The 17,544-nt window shown below is 57.8% G+C and overlaps 1 protein-coding gene across 1 annotated transcript in view; it reads left to right on the top strand.

Annotated features, from left to right (window-relative positions):
• Positions 1 to 17,544, top strand: part of PLEKHM2 (pleckstrin homology and RUN domain containing M2) — a 25,690-nt gene that overhangs the window by 319 nt on the left and 7,827 nt on the right. The window contains exons 2-13 of the mRNA XM_015565933.1: positions 6,444 to 6,550; positions 6,902 to 7,011; positions 7,571 to 7,670; positions 8,223 to 8,310; positions 9,058 to 9,244; positions 10,643 to 10,702; positions 13,707 to 13,932; positions 14,598 to 15,422; positions 15,973 to 16,042; positions 16,166 to 16,256; positions 16,532 to 16,596; positions 16,914 to 17,002. Of these exons, the coding sequence (XP_015421419.1) occupies positions 6,444 to 6,550; positions 6,902 to 7,011; positions 7,571 to 7,670; positions 8,223 to 8,310; positions 9,058 to 9,244; positions 10,643 to 10,702; positions 13,707 to 13,932; positions 14,598 to 15,422; positions 15,973 to 16,042; positions 16,166 to 16,256; positions 16,532 to 16,596; positions 16,914 to 17,002 (2,018 nt within the window). The remainder of the gene's footprint in view (positions 1 to 6,443; positions 6,551 to 6,901; positions 7,012 to 7,570; positions 7,671 to 8,222; positions 8,311 to 9,057; positions 9,245 to 10,642; positions 10,703 to 13,706; positions 13,933 to 14,597; positions 15,423 to 15,972; positions 16,043 to 16,165; positions 16,257 to 16,531; positions 16,597 to 16,913; positions 17,003 to 17,544) is intronic.

Here is a 17,544-nt window from a genome sequence, read left to right as displayed (position 1 = left end):
TCCCCCGCTCCCCCCCTTCTCCGCATCTGGGCTCGCATTGGGGCCATCCTGTCTTTCCCGCCCAAGGACTTGACTTTTTCACTTCCACTCCACCCCCATTTTCTTGCCATCTTTTCGGCAAAACTGCTCAGAGGGTCATCTCTTCTTCCTTCCCCCCTTCTTCCTCTCTGCCCCGCTCTCCTAACCAAAAAGGCAATACTTTATAATTCACAGAAGTCCACAGGCAGCTCTTCTCATCTCACAACTGTCTTGTGTCTGCGAAACCTCCCTTCGCTGCTCTGAAGCAGAGGCACCCGTCACATCGTCAGTAAACACTGCTCAAAGATGAGGGGCTTTTCCTCACCTAAGCCAGCACCACAGTCACACCTTTAGAATTTTAATGCTAATCTTTCCTCAGTACCATCAAATATCTACTAAGTTTTCAAGTTCCAATGGCCTCATGGATCTCACTTTAAAATGCCTCTGCCCTAACTGGTTTGGCTCAGTGGATAGAGCGTCGGCCTGCGGACTGAAGGGTCCCAGGTTCGATTCCGGTCAAGGGCATGTACCTTGGTTGCGGGCACATCCCCAGTAGGGGGTGTGCAGGAGGCGGCTGATTGATGTTTCTCTCTCATTGATGTTTCTAACTCTCTCTCCCTTCCTCACTGTAAAAAATCAATAAAATATATTTTAAAATGCCTCATGTGCTGGAAGCAGGATCCGAGTAAGCCCCGCCCCTTCTCGGCAGCCCCTCCAGGCTCTCGTCCCTACCCCTTCGCTCACAGTGCTCTCGACGAGGTTCCCAGGCCCCCCTTTGTCATTTCCTTTGGTGACCTCCCTTTCTGTGGGAATGTGACCCGACAGATTGCTCATCCCCACCTTTGGAAACTTCCTTCACTTGTAAAGGCCAGCAGTAAACATGTTAGTTCTTCAGGCCATATGGTACCGCTGCGTCTGCTCCCCTCTCCGGCATGGCACTAGGGCAGCTGAAGAAAATACAAAACCAATGGGCGTGGCTGTGTTCCAATAAAACTTTATTTACAAGTGTAGGAGGTGGACCCACTGGCCACAGTTTGCCGACCCCTGCTCTGAAAATCTCTGCACGGGAAGGAAACACTCAAAACGACTTGGCAGTCTGAGCAGCAGGATGGACTTCTTCCCAGAAGTGGGGAAGCTGCTCCCAGGGCCACTGCGGCTTGCATTGGCCAAACCGCACACACACGCCCTGGGACCCTGGGGAGGGGCCCGCGTGTGGCAAGAGGAGGGAGGGGGTAATGGGAAAGCTGTCTTTTAAACAATACATATGTATTTTTAACTGGTTTCAGAGGGGAAGGGAGAGGGGGAGAGAGACAAAAACATCAATGATGAGAGAGAATAATTAATCGGCTGCCTCCTGCACACCCCACACTGGGGATCGAGCCTGAAACCTGGGCATGTGCCCTGACCGGGAATCGAACTTCGACCTCCTGCTTCATAGGTCGATGCTCAACCGCTGAGCCACACCAGCCGGGCCAAGTTGTCTTCTTAAAGATGCCGCGCTGGCTGTTCTCCTTGGTCCATCTTCCAAGGAGCAGAGCTGAGGACACAGCTCATCCACCGTGGCACTTTTTAGTTCCTGCGACTGTAAGAGAGGGGACTGCCTCTCTTGGGTTCCCCTACCACATATTAGAGCAGACTCTAACATTTTATATATATTATTCATTTAGGGGGGTCTTGAACCCAGCACAGGTGAAAACAATTTAAAATCAGGCTCTGCCACTTACTAGCTCTGTGACCTGTTTTATGAGGGTGCTGTGATGACTTCAGTAATAGTCTTTGTAACGTGAGTCATCATTGCTGCTACATTTAGGAAGGGTTTGCAAGGTGTCATGCACTTGCTGTGACATAGGGAGTATCTGAACCCTCACAGCAACCTATGGGGAGGGTCCTATTCCTAAGCCCATGTTACAGATGAGGGGCCGCGTTTGGAGAGGTTAGCTAACTTGCCCAAGGTCACACAGTGAGTGGGTAGCAGAGCCCACATTCAAATCCAAGTTGTCTGACCCCGGAATCCACGCTCTTAACCACCTTCCTCCTTCTTAGTGCATCTAATAAGCGCTCAGTAAGTGATGGTTGTAATTCCAGCCGGTGTCAGTGCTGCCGGGAGGCGGTGTATGTGACCGCAGAGTAATTTGGAAGAGAGGTGGTGATTGTACTTCCAGGCTGTTGTGTTCATTCTACTCATTCCATTCCTCCTGTTGCGCAGGAGCCCCCATTCATTCCATCTTCCTCTACGCCCACTCCTTGCTTTTCCAGAGCCTCTGGTCTGACTGGTGCAGTGAGTGGCCACCTGCTGAATACCTCTGCCGTTTGCCTTGATGTCACGCATCACTGACCAGCTCCCCACGCAGGCGCTCGGGCTGTTGACCTTGACCCATAGGGATCCCCCTTCTTCTTCCTGCTCTTCTAGGACTCTGCTGAGTGGCAGCATTGATTCAGACTCTCCTCGTCCCCTGAGATCGTGGGAAATTTTTATCAACCTGCTGTGAGCGGTTGAAGGCAGGCCTTGGAGCCACCTGCTCGTGAACGGAGCGCAGATGAGTCCTGAGAGCAGAGCCACCTTCTGTCTTCTTACCTGAGCGTACGGTTAGCCAAGTGCTGTCGTCAGTTTGACGAGGGCTGTGGGTTCATTATCCTCATGATCTGGGTGCGTGTCTGTTGAGCACTGGCTGTTTCCCGGGACCCGTGCCAAGCCTTTTCCATATTTATACCGTTCGCTCCTCCACACCAGTGCTGTCCAGTGCTTCTGCAGTGATGGGACGTCTGTGTCTGCTCCGTCCGGCAGGGTGCCCTCCAGCCACACGTGGTCTCTGAGCATGTGAAATGTGAATAGTGCAACTGAAGATCTGGGGGAAATGGGAAACTATAGAGGAAAATATTGACAGGTTTGACTACATAAAAAATTAAAATTTCTTAATAGGAAAAAAACACAGCAAAAGCGAAGTTTAAATGTCAGTTGAGACCGGGCGAAAACAAACAAACAAAAACACACCCCAAAACAAAAAACAGTGCAACAAACAGGGTTAAATTCTTAACTAATAAAGAGCTGCAGCAGATGGGGGGGTGGGGGGGCGTATATAATACTTTCAACAATAATGATTTAAAAAAAAAAGAAGAGCCGCAGCAGATAAGCAGAGCCCAGCAGCCAGGAGATCGGGGAGGTTGTGAATAGGCGCGTCACAGAAATGTGATTAATGATCACATTAGTGATCAGAGAGACACAATTTAAAGCAGTGAAGCACTGTTTTTCACCGATTGGAGCGGCAGAAATTAGACTAATTCCATCCTGTGTTGGCCAGCTTGGTCGGTGTGGAAACTGACCCACCTTTCAGGCAGGCGAGTGGCCGGCTGCAGCCACACGGTGAATGTGCGTGTTCTTTAGCTCCGCAGTTCCACGCTGAGCACTCACCGGCCATATTACCCACACAGGGATCCACCCATGCTCGTCGCAATATCTTGTGTAATATCAGAGACTTGGAGTCAGCAGCCATGTCTAACCATGGTTAAAGCGTGGTACCGCCCATGGTAGAATAGTGTGGCTATGAGCAAGAACACAGTGGATGTGGATGTAGTGATATGGAAATATACACCTGATGTATAGTTAAGAAAAAGCAGCTTTCAGAACAATGACTACAATATGATCCTATTTCACTTTTTAAAATCTGTGCCTGGCCCTGGCTGGTTTGTCTCAGTGGATAGAGCATCGGCCTGCAGACTGAAGGGGCCCTGGATTCAATTCGGGTCAAGAGCACATGCCCGGGTTGCAGGCGCGATCCCCAGTAGGGGGCGTGCAGGAGGCAGCTGATCAATGATTCTCATCATTGATGTTTCTATCTCTCTCCCTCTCCCTTCCTCTCTGAAATCAATAAAATATATATTTTTAAAAAATAATAAAAAAATAAAATCTGTATGCAGGGAAAGGGCTGGGAGGACACACACACACACACACAAGCTGTTGACAGTGAGGAACAGGGAGCAGGCAGCTTTCGTATTTATATCCACTTCCATGTCACTCGCATTCTTAGGGTGAGCAAATATTGTTTCCAGAATAATTTTTTTTTTTACTGTGAGGAGACTACTTTAGTGGAATAAAACATGCCGAGCTTTGCCAGGACACAGCCCATGCTAATGCAGGAGCCAAGGAGCCTGTTCTTGCTTTAGTAGAAAAGACAATAATCTGCACATCACCAGCATCTGTGGTTGGCTTGATTTAAAATGCACATAAAAAAGGAAATCGTTGCGCTTAGAGCTTACCCACACTAGTCAGTGGATGCCTTTGCTGCTCCCAAAATAGCACTCGGCACGGGCTGCGTCCTAGTAGAGCCTTCCCTCAAGCAAAGGCATGGCTCTCACCGCGATTCCCTCCATGGGTCCCCGGGTCTCGCACTTCCAGGGAGCCAGGGGAGCAGACAGGCCCCTCTGCCACTACCCCCACCCCTGAGCCCAGCCTGACAGCAGCTGGCTCAGAAATAATTTTGTTTAAGAAGATATTTTACTTTATTTCAGAGAGGAAGGGAGAGGTAGAGAGAGAGAGAAACATCAATGTTGAGAGAGAGTCACTGATCGGCTGCCTCCTGCACACCCCACACTGGGGATCGAGCCCACCCCCCGGGCATGTGCCCTGACCAGGAATCGAACCGTGACCCCTGGTTCCTACATAGGTCAACACTCAACCACTGAGTCACGCCGGCCAGGCAGGCATCTTGACCTGAGAGGAGTCTGCGTTCTAGCCGTGGCTCCCTCATTTAGCTAAACATCATAGTGAAGGTGGCTGCAGTCACCTTCTCTGTTTAAACATAAATGAGTAAAAACTTAAAACTTGTCCATGTTTTCAAGTGGGAGAGTGGGCTTGGCCACTTTCATAGCGAAGAAGGTGGATAGGCCTGTTTTGCTCTTTTACTTAGGGAGTCACACTTCATCTCCGAGGATGCTTCTGGCTCTAACATTAAGCCCCTGACCTCAGATCTCCTTGGAGTTTGAAATTAAAAAAAAACAACTGCAGACCTTGGCAGGGTGGTTCTCGGTAGTCAAGTGCACCGAAGACTTTCGGCCGCTGCTGCCAGGGAGTCGTGTGGTTTTCACGGGCTCACTGCACTTCCTGTCCGTTCTGGAAACCTCCCCTCCTGGGCCTAGTTTGCCTGCCTCTCAAGACACAGAGCAGACCCGAAGGACTGAGCCTGCCCTGGGCCACGGAGGAGAGACTGTCTCTGTGATGCGGCCGGATGGGGGCCTCTCTCCAGGCGCGTGCTGGTGTGGTTGATGCGTCTCGCCTGCTGCCGCCTCCACTGCGGCTTCAGAAACACTTGAGAGCAGGTTTGTCCAGTGCCAAGAGCTTAAACCTGAGCTGAGCGAACAGGGATATGTCCTTCCCCCTCAGGCCATGGCAAGGGCAACAGCAGAGGAGAGAATGGCTGAAATGACGGTGCAAGACGGCGCCTGGGGCTTTCTTTGAAAGGGGCTCCTGCTTCCTAACTGGTTGCAGAGAACTCAGTCCAAATATCTGGGCTTTGGCCCGGCCGGCGTGGCTCCGTGGTTGAGCGTCAGCCCGTGAACCAAGAGGTCGCTGGTTCGATTCCCGGTCAGGGCACATGCCCAGGTTGCAGGCTCAATCCCCAGTAGGGGGCAGGCAGGAGGCACCTGATCAATGCTGTTTCTCTCTCTCCCTCTCCCTTGCCTTCTCTCTAAAAGTCAATAAAGGCTTTTTTTTAAACCCACAAATTAAAAATAAATAAATAAATAAACTCCCACAAATATCTGGGCTTTCTTCACCTTCACTAAGCGGGTCGAGCTGCCCTCACCTTCGCCAGCCCGGTGGCGTTTGCTCGGAGCTGCACTTCGTCCCGCCCGCTGTCCACGTCTTGTATCAGTCCACCTGAGGACAGTGTCCTCCTGGGTGTAGGGCTTGCCATGAGCCTGGCATGTTCCCAGGTCCGTGTCCAGCCTCGCCAGGCTCCTCAGGCAGATCCTTGCCAGAGGCTGGCACGGAGACCGTGGCAGCCAGTGCCCCAGCCCATCAGCCCTTAGCTTTTCCAGAGGAGCAGCTTGGAGCAAGGCCTTTGTGTGGCACCATCCAGAGGCGAGGGCATTTACACGCACGGGGGTTCGTTTAAGTGGCTAATAACATTCTAGGTAGCAACCCTGGGGCTGTGTAGCTCGGTGACCCAGGCTCGGACCCTGGTACCACCTGAGACCTCCGCATGCAAAGCACCTGGTAGTGCCTGAGCGGCCTGAGCTGCAAGGACACAGCCTTGGTCTCTGGACCCTGCAGTGCAGGACGGGCAACAGTGCCGGCAGATGGAGGCGGACGCCCTCTCGGTCACCACGAAGACGCCATTCGACTGGTTTTCTCAGCCACTTCTCGGTTCCCGGGCTCCTGTGGCCTCCTCTGTTTCCATCTCCGATCTAAGGTGGTTGTTCCCCTTCAGTTGCAGAGCTACTTCGCGGCGTGTGAAGATGAGACCCCTGCCATCCGGAACCACGACAAGGTGCTGCAGCGCCTGTGTGAGCACTTGGACCACGCCCTGCTGTACGGGTAAGCTGGGCAGCTGGAGGAGGCGGTGGGCAGCACAGGGCACGGCCGGGCCATGCGCGGCCTCCGGAGAGAAGTCCCGGCCTCGTCCACCTTCTGTTGTTCCCTTCCCTTGGCGGAGAGAAGTGTGTCTCGCTCAGGTGGGCCGCAGGCGTCTGTGGTTATCCGGGTCTCTGAGCAGGCACACGAAGGGGGAGAGAAGGAGTAGCAGAATGGGGAGGCACGGTGCCTGTGGGTCCCGCCGGGAAGCCATGGCTCTTGGCCTTGAGCTCACGACGGATGCAGCTGGTGGGCCCCTGCCGGCACCTTCCCCGGGAGCCCTGCCAGGGACAGCAGCTCCTGTCCCCCCCTCAGGCTGCAGGACCTCTCCTCTGGCTACTGGGTGCTCGTGGTGCACTTCACGCGGAGGGAGGCCATCAAGCAGATCGAGGTGCTGCAGCACGTGGCCACCAACCTGGGGCGCAGTGAGTAGCGCAGGTGGATGCTGGGAAGGGCCAGCTCCGCTCCCCCTGTGGGTGGCTCGGGGCTTAGGTGCAGCCTCCTGGTCAGCCCAGGGAGCCAGTTCCTGTGTGATGTCCGGAGGCAGTGGGGCCCCCAATGCCAGTGCCCTCCAGAGGCCCCTCCTCCCTGCGAACGGCAGCCTGTGGGAGCGTCGAGGGGGTGGGGGGTGCGGGGCGGTGAAGGAGAGTGAGATACTGAAGAGAATCCCAGCCGATCACATAGTGGGTCTCGCGTCCCTCCTTGAGTGAGGACCAGTGGTAGCCTGCAGGGTCGTGCAGAATCCTTGCCTTTATCAACCCCCTGGAGTTTAAAGTCTGCCCTCTTTGTCCAGCTTCCTGGGCAGCCATAAGCTAGGGGCTCACCGGGAAAAGAAAGGTTTCAGGGCCGTGGCCCTCCAGGAGGAGGCGAGGCTGTTGGCGTGCGTGGTCCCCTCCCCCGCGCTGTCTCCTCCCTGCCCATGCCCGGCACACGCACTGCGCCCTGGCAGACCTTCCTCCCAGTGACGCCCGCCCTTGTTTGCAGGCCGGGCCTGGCTGTACCTGGCCCTCAACGAGAACTCCCTGGAGAGCTACCTGCGGCTGTTCCAGGAGAACCTGGGCCTGCTGCACAAGTACTACGTCAAGTGAGTGCCCGTTCGGTCCCCGCAGCCCCCGAGCTGCCCTGGCGCCTCGTCCCACAGGCTCTTGCCACATGCAGACACCGTGGTATGCCCCCTCAGAGGCCCGGCCTGGCACTGCCTGCTGAGGACACGTCAGTGCCGGCCACAGGGCCCTCCGAGCCCGGCCTGTGCGGCTTGTGCCCGGAGCTCAGGGCTCCGGCTGGGCTCCTGTGTTCGGTGCTCTGCCTCCGCCTGGTCCTCTCCCCGGGCCTCAGACCAGACTAGAATGTGCGACCTTTGCTGGGGTCGCTGCAGGATCCGAGTATTTATAGCAGCTGCTGCGAGCCAGCTGGGCCTTACGCCACAGGCCCTGGATCTGAAGACACTGGCGGGAACTTGCCGTGTGGCCCAAACCCTGCAGGAGAGCTGGGAAGGGGTGGGTGAAGCTGCCTCCAGCTGGGTGCCCTCAGGGAGAGGGGTGTCACATGTCGCATTTCAACACAGCGGGCTTGTTGGCGAGGGAGGGCGAGCTGGATCCCAGCCCAGCGCCACCACCGTCCCCTCCATGCCTCACAGGCATGCCCTGGTCTGCAGCCACGACCACCTGACTCTCTTCCTGACCTTGGTGTCTGGGCTGGAGTTCATCCGCTTCGACCTGGACCTGGTGAGACCCGTGGCTCTCCCGGCTCTCGGGGCAGAGGAGTGGGCGGTGGGCACGTGGTATCCATTCTGGGGAGTCTCCCTGTGTGACCGGGCCTGAGCCACGCTGTGTTTATGCAGGTGAGGGCGGGTCAGGGTCTGCACTTGGGAGTGAGAGGAAGGGTGTGATTCTCTCTTGGCCTGAGGCCAGAGTTCCTGGTTTGGCCAACTCCTTCCATCTCTGTTCCTCCTGGGAGAAGAGCCACGCTGCCTGGATGGTTAAGACATGAGTGTTTGAGGGGGACAAGGCCAACGCATCCCTATGCCTCCTGGGGTCCTGGAATTGCCACCGGCTCCGGCTCCCGGCCTCTCTCCTACATTCACACACTAGAGATGTTCGGTGCCGGCCCAGATCGAGCCAAAGGGGCCCATGGCACCTCGGACGCAGCTGCTACGTCCGAATCCAATCCCCTTCCTGGGTCCCTGCCTGGTCGGCACAGACTGAAGGGGAGGAGGAATTGGGGAAACGAGCAATTCGAACAGTGAGAGGTCAGAGACGGGCTAGAGGCCTCACTGGTCCTGTCCTCTCTGTGGGCCTCAGGCCCAGCTCTCAGCGCCGCACCCATCACATCCCTCGTTAGCAGCGCGTTTCTGCAGTTAGTGCCTTAAGCCCGTTGGTTTCCCAGAGAAAAGCTAGCACGGGGGAGGGTGTGACAGGCAGGCCCTCGGCTCTCGAACCCGCCCCAGACCCGTCTTTCTCCTCTCGCCTCAGGACGCCCCCTACTTAGACCTGGCCCCCTACATGCCCGACTACTACAAGCCTCAGCACCTGCTGGACTTCGAGGACCGCCTCCCCAGCTCGGCCCACGGCTCCGACAGCCTGTCCCTCAACTCCTTCAACTCCGTCACCTCCACCAATCTGGAGTGGGACGACAGTGCGATCGCCCCGTCCAGTGAGGGTAGGTGGCCGGGCAGACAGGAGCCGGACCTCCGCGCTAGAACCGGTTCTAGAGCCCCTTGCGCCCAGCAGGGGCGTCCCTCTCGGCTCCTCCTGGTCCCTAGTCCTGGTCCAGTGGTTGAAGTGAAAGTTACACAGGGTCAGCGTCTCTCAGGTCCTCGTTTCCTCCGAGCCCCTGTGGAGGCTAAGAAATAACTCTGGAGACAGAAAGTGAAGCAATCTTGGGACCGGTCTTGGGGGTGTGAGGCCCTTTTCTAGAAGGCTGTAGCCCCAGGCCCGGCAGTTTTCCAAGTGAGGAGGGATTGGCGTGTGACCAGGAGACTTCCTCTCATCGCAGGGGTGAGGGCGCCCCCCTCAGATTTTAGGCAGAAAGAGGCTAAGGAACCACTGGAAAGAGAAGAAAGCCAGGTGGATGCAAAGCTTAGGGGAAACCTGCCAGCGTTTCTCACGAGTCCCTCCCGCACTTGTGTGTCCGCGAGGACTGCACCCATCGCATCAGAGACTGAAAAGGGAGGTCATCGCATCTGGAGGTCACTGTGTTGTCTTGATCCAAAAGCTTTACCGAAACAGCCTGGCTCCTTCCAAGCCTTGGGCCTCCGTGTTCATGTATTATTTATTTATTTATTTATTTATTTATTTTTAAAAAGTATATTCTTACTGATTTCAGAGAGGAAGGGAGAGAGAGATAAAAACAACAATGATGAGAGAGACGCATTGCCCCTCACTGGGGATCGAGCCCGCAACCCGGGCATGTGCCCTGACCGTGGATTGAACCGTGACCTCCTGGTTCATAGGTCCATGCTCAACCACTGAGCCCCGCTGGCTGGGCTGTGTTCATTTGTAAAACTGGCTGTTTCCTCACCCCCAGGGAGGGGGGATCCAAGCCCACATTCAGCCCCTGGGACTCCCTAGAATTGCATCAGCATTGAGGCCTTGACCTTTTTCTTTATTTCTAATTGTGCCATGAGCCATGCGTGCCCAGGGAGAGGGCAGCTGCTGTCCGACTTGCTGTTAGCAAGACTTGCATTGCTCCTTGTACAAGTGGACGGAGGGTCGGGCTCACGGGCTGCCTCAGAGAAGGCAGAGGGGCGCCCCAAAGGAGCAGCCCCCCTTGTCTCAGCTGCTGGTGCGGAGGGAAGGAAGGCTCAGGATAGAAAAGACGGTCAGGAGCACGTGGGCCCACCTTCTCTGCTGGAACCAGGTTCCCGGCCCCCACGTCTTCCCCGCTGGTCAGAGGCCACTGGGGTCCGAGTAAGTCCCCTGAGTTTGGCTGTGAGATAAAATGTAGAAAGTCTAACTTTTCCTCTTGTTTTCTCCCGTGTCCCCGCCCTGTTGCCCCCACCTGCCCTGTCCTTTCACTTCCTGTTTCTAATGGTCAGTTTTGTCCCCGTTTTTGTAGATTATGATTTTGGAGATGTGTTTCCAGCAGTGCCGTCTGTACCCAGCACAGACTGGGAAGGTGGGCAGAGTCCGCTCTTACCCTCGTTTCCATGCCAAGCTTGCTGCATGACTCAAAATCAGCTCGATACTTACAATAATCATGCCAGTGATCGTACTAAAGCCCACCTGGTGTCCTGATAGATGGAATTCTGCAGGAGGAGAGCTCCCCCTCCAGCCCAGGCCAACGCCTCCTCCCAAGACAGGACTCCTGCCTGCGGGCTGACGCCCTGGCCTTGTGGAGTCACTTGGTGACTGCTTCAGGGACACACAGATGTCCCTTCCCGCCTCCGGTGCCTCTCCGTGCACCAGATGTGCCTGGGGAACTGCTGGCCGTGGGCACGCACTGGGGCCTGACCCCGCGAGTGCAGATTCGTTCTGGAAAGAGGTGCCTTGGAGCGTGTGGGTTGTAAATTCCTGTAGGTCAGATGCATTTCTGTGTCAGAAGCATCAAGAAGCAAAGGCAGAGGCTTGATTCCTTCAGTCCGTTCTTAATGGCTTCCTCTCGGACGTTTTTGAAGGAGGTTGAGGGAAATTGCCCACGTACCATACAGACGAACCTTCCGATGGAGAGATTCTCTGAAATTTCAAGGCAGATTAAAATATACTCACTCAGCCCACCCTCCCACCGTGTCCACTAGGTGGCAGTAATACTCAGGCATTTTCTGGCTGGGCCCGGAGGGGGCCCCACTTCTGGGCTTGTGAGAATTCGTGAAGCTGTTCTTTACGTTCAGTTCCGTGATTGCTCAGAGCACAGGGCATGTTCCTGACGTTAACGCGTCCTCTTTAAATCTGAGGCCATAACCAGGCCCCAAGGGGTGTTAGAGACCCCTTACCCTGTGGGTCACTTCCATCCAGGGTGGGGTGGGGGCAGCCTCTGAAGGGGAGGGACAGGCGCCCTCCCACTGGCCCCTTGTTATGAGAGCCATGATCCCTGAGTAATGGATGACAGATGGCCTTTGCCCCAGTCACGTGCGGATGAAACCGCTGAAGTCCGAGGGAAACAAGATGGCACTGGGATCAGTAAATTCCGCCATCTGGCCAGGAGCGTAGCGTCAGAGTCCCACCTCGCAGCTAAGAGTAGTGTGAAGTCCAGAATTCCATCCTGACAGCACCTGTCCTCTCAGCCTCTCTCCCTGCAGCAGGCGCACTGGGCATCGACCTTTCCCCTCTGGTTCTAACCGCTAACCCTCCCGCCCCGCTACTTGTTGCCTGTTGCAATGCTTGACGAGCAGGGCCCTGCAGAGCGCCCTGTGGGCCGGGTGGGGACTGGGCGGCTGTCCCATGGTCCTTGGCTCATTTACAGGATTGGGGGTACCCCAGCCTTGACACCACCACGTCCGGTGGTCTGCTCGCTCACCTCTCGGGCTCCTCCCAGGAGCAGCTGCAGGTCCCCAGGCCTGGGACAAGACACGGGCTTTGCAGGAACCTTCTTTGAGGCCGAAGGGCAGGGTTTTCTGCATTGAGAACTAGGTGCTGTGATCCCAGGACGTCAGGAGGAAGTCTCATCCATTGCTGGTGGTTTGGGGTTTTTAATATATTTTTACTGATTTCATGGACGGAGAGAGAAACATCAGTGATGAGAGAGAATCACTGATCAGCTTCCTCCTGCACACCCCCTACTGGGGATCAAGCCACAACCCAGGCATGTGCCCTGACCGTGAATCCAACCGTGACCTCCTGGTTCATGGGTCAGTGCTCAGCCAGTGAGCCACACCTGCCAGGCTGTTGCTGGTGTTTTTTTCTGGCAGGGCTGGCAATTGCTTTTAGCTGCCTCCTTTGCCCTTATATTAAAAGACAATGTACTTTTTGAAAAATACGGATGGCGTGCTGTGTCAGCAGGCAGCTGCCAGCGGTCCCGAGATCCACTAGGAGGCTGACGGCCGCCAGGCCCTTCGGGTGAGGCTGAGGGTGGGCAGCATGCTTGCCCGTCTCCGGGGCAGATAATGGCCGGTAAGAGGTGTACAAGCTGTACAAGGTGGCTAATGGAGCGTGAACGGCCTGTTCCCTGCCATTAACCTTCACCCAGGCTGTTCCACCAGCCGGGCCTAGGCCTCTGCTTGGGCAGCTCCCATCTGCCACCAGATAAATGTCCCGTGTGCTTTTCCTCTCCGTCCTGTTCTGGTGACCCGGAAGAAGGGGGGGGGGGGGAGGGGAGTAGACCGGGTCCGCTCTGGAGGGGCGGCAGCATCCCCATCCGTCTTCTCCCCAGGGTGGAGGTGGGTGACCGTGGACCCGTATGCAAGCTGAGGCTGGAATGAAAGCGAGTTCTCAGCACCCCCCTTACGGGGCCCCCGGTCCTGCCCTGGAGCATGTGGGTCGTCAGGGAGAGAGGCAGCCACTGAAGGGCCCACGAGGCATCTGTGGGGGCAGCCACGCGGCCCACGTTTCTCGTCCCCTTCACATCTCCTCCCTCCTGTGCTCCGGCTCCTCTCTGCCCTTCCCCCTGCTCCTCACCCCTCAGCCTTTGCCCTTCACTCTGCACCCGCACTGTCTCTGATCTCTGTTCTCTCTTTTGTTCCTTCTTATCTGCCTCTGTGGGGGACCCTCAGAGGACTTGGGGTATCTCAGTCCTCCCAGTGCCTTGTGGTGCTGAAGAGGCTGCAGGCACCCCTCTAGCCTCCGCTGAGGGAGGGTTAGACAGAGGCGTGCGGCCCGCTCCTCTGTGGCACCGAGGTCACCCCCCGGGGGCTTCAGCTTGGAGCTCTTACCTCCAATTTGGCCTCGTTGCCGTGGCTCTCAAGGGCTCCTGCTGCTGCTGCTGGTGGTGGTGGTAGTGGTGGTGGTGATGGTGGTGGTGATGGTGGTGGTGGTGGTGATGGTAGTGGTGGTGGTCCCTCGAAGTTGCCCTGAAAGCACAGATCCCGTGTCCTTTTGGGTCTGGGCTTCTACGCTTGAAACGGGGCCACCCCCTCAGATTTCCCTGGGAGGGACTCGCTCGCCCTCCGCATGAGGAAAGGCTGCTTTGAGGGCCCCAGAGAGTGTCTGACGGGCGGCGTCCTACTTGCTGCTCTTCCTCCTCGCAGATGGGGACCTCACAGACACCGTCAGTGGGCCCCGCTCCACTGCCTCCGACCTGACCAGCAGCAAGGCTTCCACCAAGAGTCCCACCCAGCGCCACAACCCCTTCAACGAGGAGCAGGCAGAGGCCCTCTCCTCCTCCGACACCACCCCTGTGCACACCGCCTCTCAGGGGAAGGAGCCGCACCCCTCGGAGCTGCTGGACGCCGGCACGGAGCTCGAGGTCATCAGGTCAGCGGGGAGGGGGTGAGCATCCCTCTGCAGCCCAGGCAGGCAGTTGGGTGTCTTCCTGGAGGCGAAGTACCCCCTCTTCCCTTGCTGGTGCCTTGAGCAAGAGGAATAGCAGGCCCGGAGGACAGAGTCACTGGCTGGTCCGAGTCCAGAGCAGCTTGAGCTTCCCAGACCCAGGGTCCCTTAGCCAGGCCCACACAGCCAACGTGGGACCGAAAAGTGGGTGCCAGGAGTTTGAACCCAAAGACTTTGAGTCCATTTCTGGTTGAATTGTCCGTGATGGGAAGTGAGGCCAGCGCAGGGGCCATGGCCCATGTCCTAAGGGAAGGGCTGAGTAGAGGGACCATTGGCCTGACCAACCATGGCCTGTTGTTCCCTAGAACGCAGCTAGCTGCACTGCAGGACCTGCTCAGGGGCCTCTGGCTGCTGCCATCTGTGCCTCCTCGGGCTGGTCCCTGCCTCTGCCAGCCATGGGGGAGACCTCAAGGGCCCAGCCGCTGCTGCCCCCAGCCAGGACCCTGCACCCAGCACTGCCCGGGACCACTGAAGCTCTGGCCATGCCCTCAGAGGTCACACACCCAGGATCACCTCTTTTGGCCCCACCCATCCGTGTCCCTGAGTGCCTGGTGCTCAGAGGCTAATTTCTCCCCTCGCCTCTCTCCCAGGGTCACCAAGAAAAAGAAAACTGGCAAGAAGAAGAAGACCAGATCAGATGAGGAAGCCAGTCCACTTCGCCCAGCCTCCGCCCAGCACACGGGTGCCAGGAGGGGGGATGGCGACAGCCGGGTCAGCAGCCCAGGCCTTGGGCGGGGCTCACCAGACACCACCTTGGCTTCCCCCCAGGAGAAGGGAGAGGGGCTCGCTGAGAGCAGCGAGCGCTCAGAGCCCAGCCAGATGGGCCTGCTCATCCCTGAAATGAAGGACACCTCGATGGAGCGCGTGGGGCAGCCCCTGAGTAAAGTCATCGACCAGCTCAACGGGCAGCTGGACCCGCGCACCTGGTGCTCCCACGTCGAGCCCCCAGACCAGCCCTTTCGGACCGGCTCTCCGGGGGACACCCCGGAGAGACCGCCGTTTTGTGACTTTAGTGAGGGGCTTCCGGCCCCAATGGACTTCTACCGCTTTACCGTCGAGAGTCCAAGCACTGTTACATCAGGTGGCGGCCACCATGACCCTGCAGGGCCTCGCCAACCGCTGCATGTTCCTGGTGGCCCTGCGGCTGCTGGCCAAGAAGAAGAGGGAGGAGGAGGAGGAGAGGGAGAGGCGCCTCCGCCTCTAGGGGCCACTCAGGAGCCAGAGACCCGGGCACCGGAGACCCAGGTGCCCCCCGTTAAGGAGGGGCCTGGGCCTGAGCCAGAGTCTGGGACCCAGGAGGCTCTTTGCCAGCTCAAGCGAGACCAGCCCAGCCCATGTCTGAGCAGCGCAGAGGACTCTGGGGTGGAGGAGGGGCAGGGGAGCCCTTCTGAGATGTCCCACTCGGCAGAGTTCAGGTGAGCAAGGCTGTGTGCGCTGGTGAGAGACACTCCCAGTCCTTGAAGCAGGGGCCCTGGGGTCTGTCCTCCCAGTAAACTAATAAGCATAACTCCCGGGAGACCCAACCTGGGCTGGGAGGTAGGAGGGGTATGGTCCTCCCCTCCTTCATTTGGCTCCTGGTTGGGGGCAGAGCCACGACAGCTGCACCACCTCTGGGGGCACCGCCTCTGGGTGCCTCTACGACCTCTGATACCTACACCACCTCTGGGTGCCTCTATGCCCTTTGGGTGCCTATAAGCCCTTTTGGTACCTACACCACCTGTGGGTGCCTCTACGCCCTGTTGGTACCCGCACTGCCTCTGGGTGCCTGTATGCCCTCTGGGTGCCCGCACCGCCTCTGGGTGCCTATATGCCCTCTGGGTGCCCGCACCACCTCTGGGTGCCTATATGCCCTCTGGGTGCCTGTGCCACCTCTCTGTGCATGTTTCTCCTCTCTGTGCCTGTTTCACCTCTCCTGCCCCTGCCTCAGCCTGACACCGCGCCCTCCCCACACTGTTCCTCTCACAGAGTGGACAACAATCACTTACTCCTGCTGATGATCCATGTGTTTCGAGAAAACGAAGAGCAGCTCTTCAAAGTAAGTCCCAGCACAGCCCGGGCAGGGCGGGGTGGGCCACCGAGCAGTCCGAAGGGAAGGCGCGCTGCCCGGGGCTGGCGGGCAGGAGCCACGGTGCCTGACCGGTTTCTGCTTCACCCGCAGATGATCCGGATGAGCACAGGGCACATGGAGGGCACCCTGCAGCTGCTGTACGTGCTGCTCACAGACTGCTATGTCTACCTGCTCCGGAAAGGTGCCTGCCGCCCCCCTTCCCCAAGCCCCCCACACCCCGGGTGTCCCTCAGCTGCCTGGCGTGTGGCAATGAAAATACACTCCACGGAAGGTGTTGCCAGCAGGCCCAGCAGCCCCAAGACATGAGCCCGGGCCTCCTCTCCATCCGCACCCATGTCATCATTTCAGATCCCGGGGCCCAGGCGGGTCTCCTGGAGAGAGGGGCCAGGTCTTAGAAGACGGGCAGGGGAGGAAGAGAGGCCGCTGTGGGTAATGAGCATGGGCATGTCCTCTCAGGGGCCACAGAGAAGCCATACCTGGTGGAAGAGGCCGTTTCGTACAATGAGCTTGACTACGTGTCGGTGAGTCCAGGCTGCTTGCTGGAGGCCCAGCCGTACACAGAGCAGAGCATGCCCCGGCCTCAGCCCGGCGGCTGGGCGCCAGCTCCTCTCTCCAAGCAGCTTCTGTCCATGGTGCTGGGGGTGGGAGCCGAGCTTGAGGGTGCCTCTCCGTCCGTCCCTCCCTAACTATGGCCAGGGTCCCAGGCCTCCGGAGCTTTACCTTGTGGCGTCCCCAGGGTGCCCGTCCTCCCCGCCCCCCAGCTTGGCCCTCAGTCTGGCTGTGGCTGCTCTTCTGGCAGCGGCCAGGCCCATGTGCATGGGAGTGTGGTCTCTGGCAGGTGGGCCTGGACCAGCAGGCGGTGAGGCTGGTGTGCACCAACCGCAGGAAGCAGTTTCTGCTGGACACGGCCGACGCGGCTCTGGCTGAGTGAGTGACACCCGCCCTCCGCGGAGCTGGGGGATCGGCCTCGGCCACTGGGGTGGCCCTGCCCTGGACTCCCGCCCTCGGGTGGAGGGTGGGAAGTGGCATAGGAAGAAGTGGAGACAGAGGTATATTCCCTCTGGACCCTGCGGTCTGGTCAGATAGGCAAGGAAATAGACAGACATGCCGACTGGTTGATTCGTGGTCAACCCAGGTGACTGCAGAGAGGAAGGGGTGGTATGAGTTTCAGCATCTACTTTTAACCAAGACTTGGTACCACTGTCTTGAATGCTCACTCCTCGCCCCCAGGCCTCCACACGGAGCCTGCATGCAGCCAGATGGCACTGGTGTTCCAGTCCTGCTGCAGCCCCTGCCAGTCTCCCCTCGCTGTCAGAACCCAAGGCCCCTTGGCCATTGGGAATGGGCAGGCCTTTTCTAAGTCACCACTGGGTGACCATGGCCTGCGGTCCCATCACTGCCCCGCCCGCTGCCCTGAGCTCTGGTTCCAGCCAGGTCCCTCCCCAAGTGTCTGTGAGCCCGGCAGAGCG

The sequence above is a fragment of the Myotis davidii genome, unplaced genomic scaffold (genome assembly GCF_000327345.1).
Source record: "Myotis davidii unplaced genomic scaffold, ASM32734v1 scaffold299, whole genome shotgun sequence".
Classification (NCBI taxonomy): Eukaryota; Metazoa; Chordata; class Mammalia; order Chiroptera; family Vespertilionidae; genus Myotis; species Myotis davidii.
The sequence above is the reverse complement of the archived record's forward strand: the minus strand, read 5'-3'. Positions and strand labels throughout refer to the sequence as shown.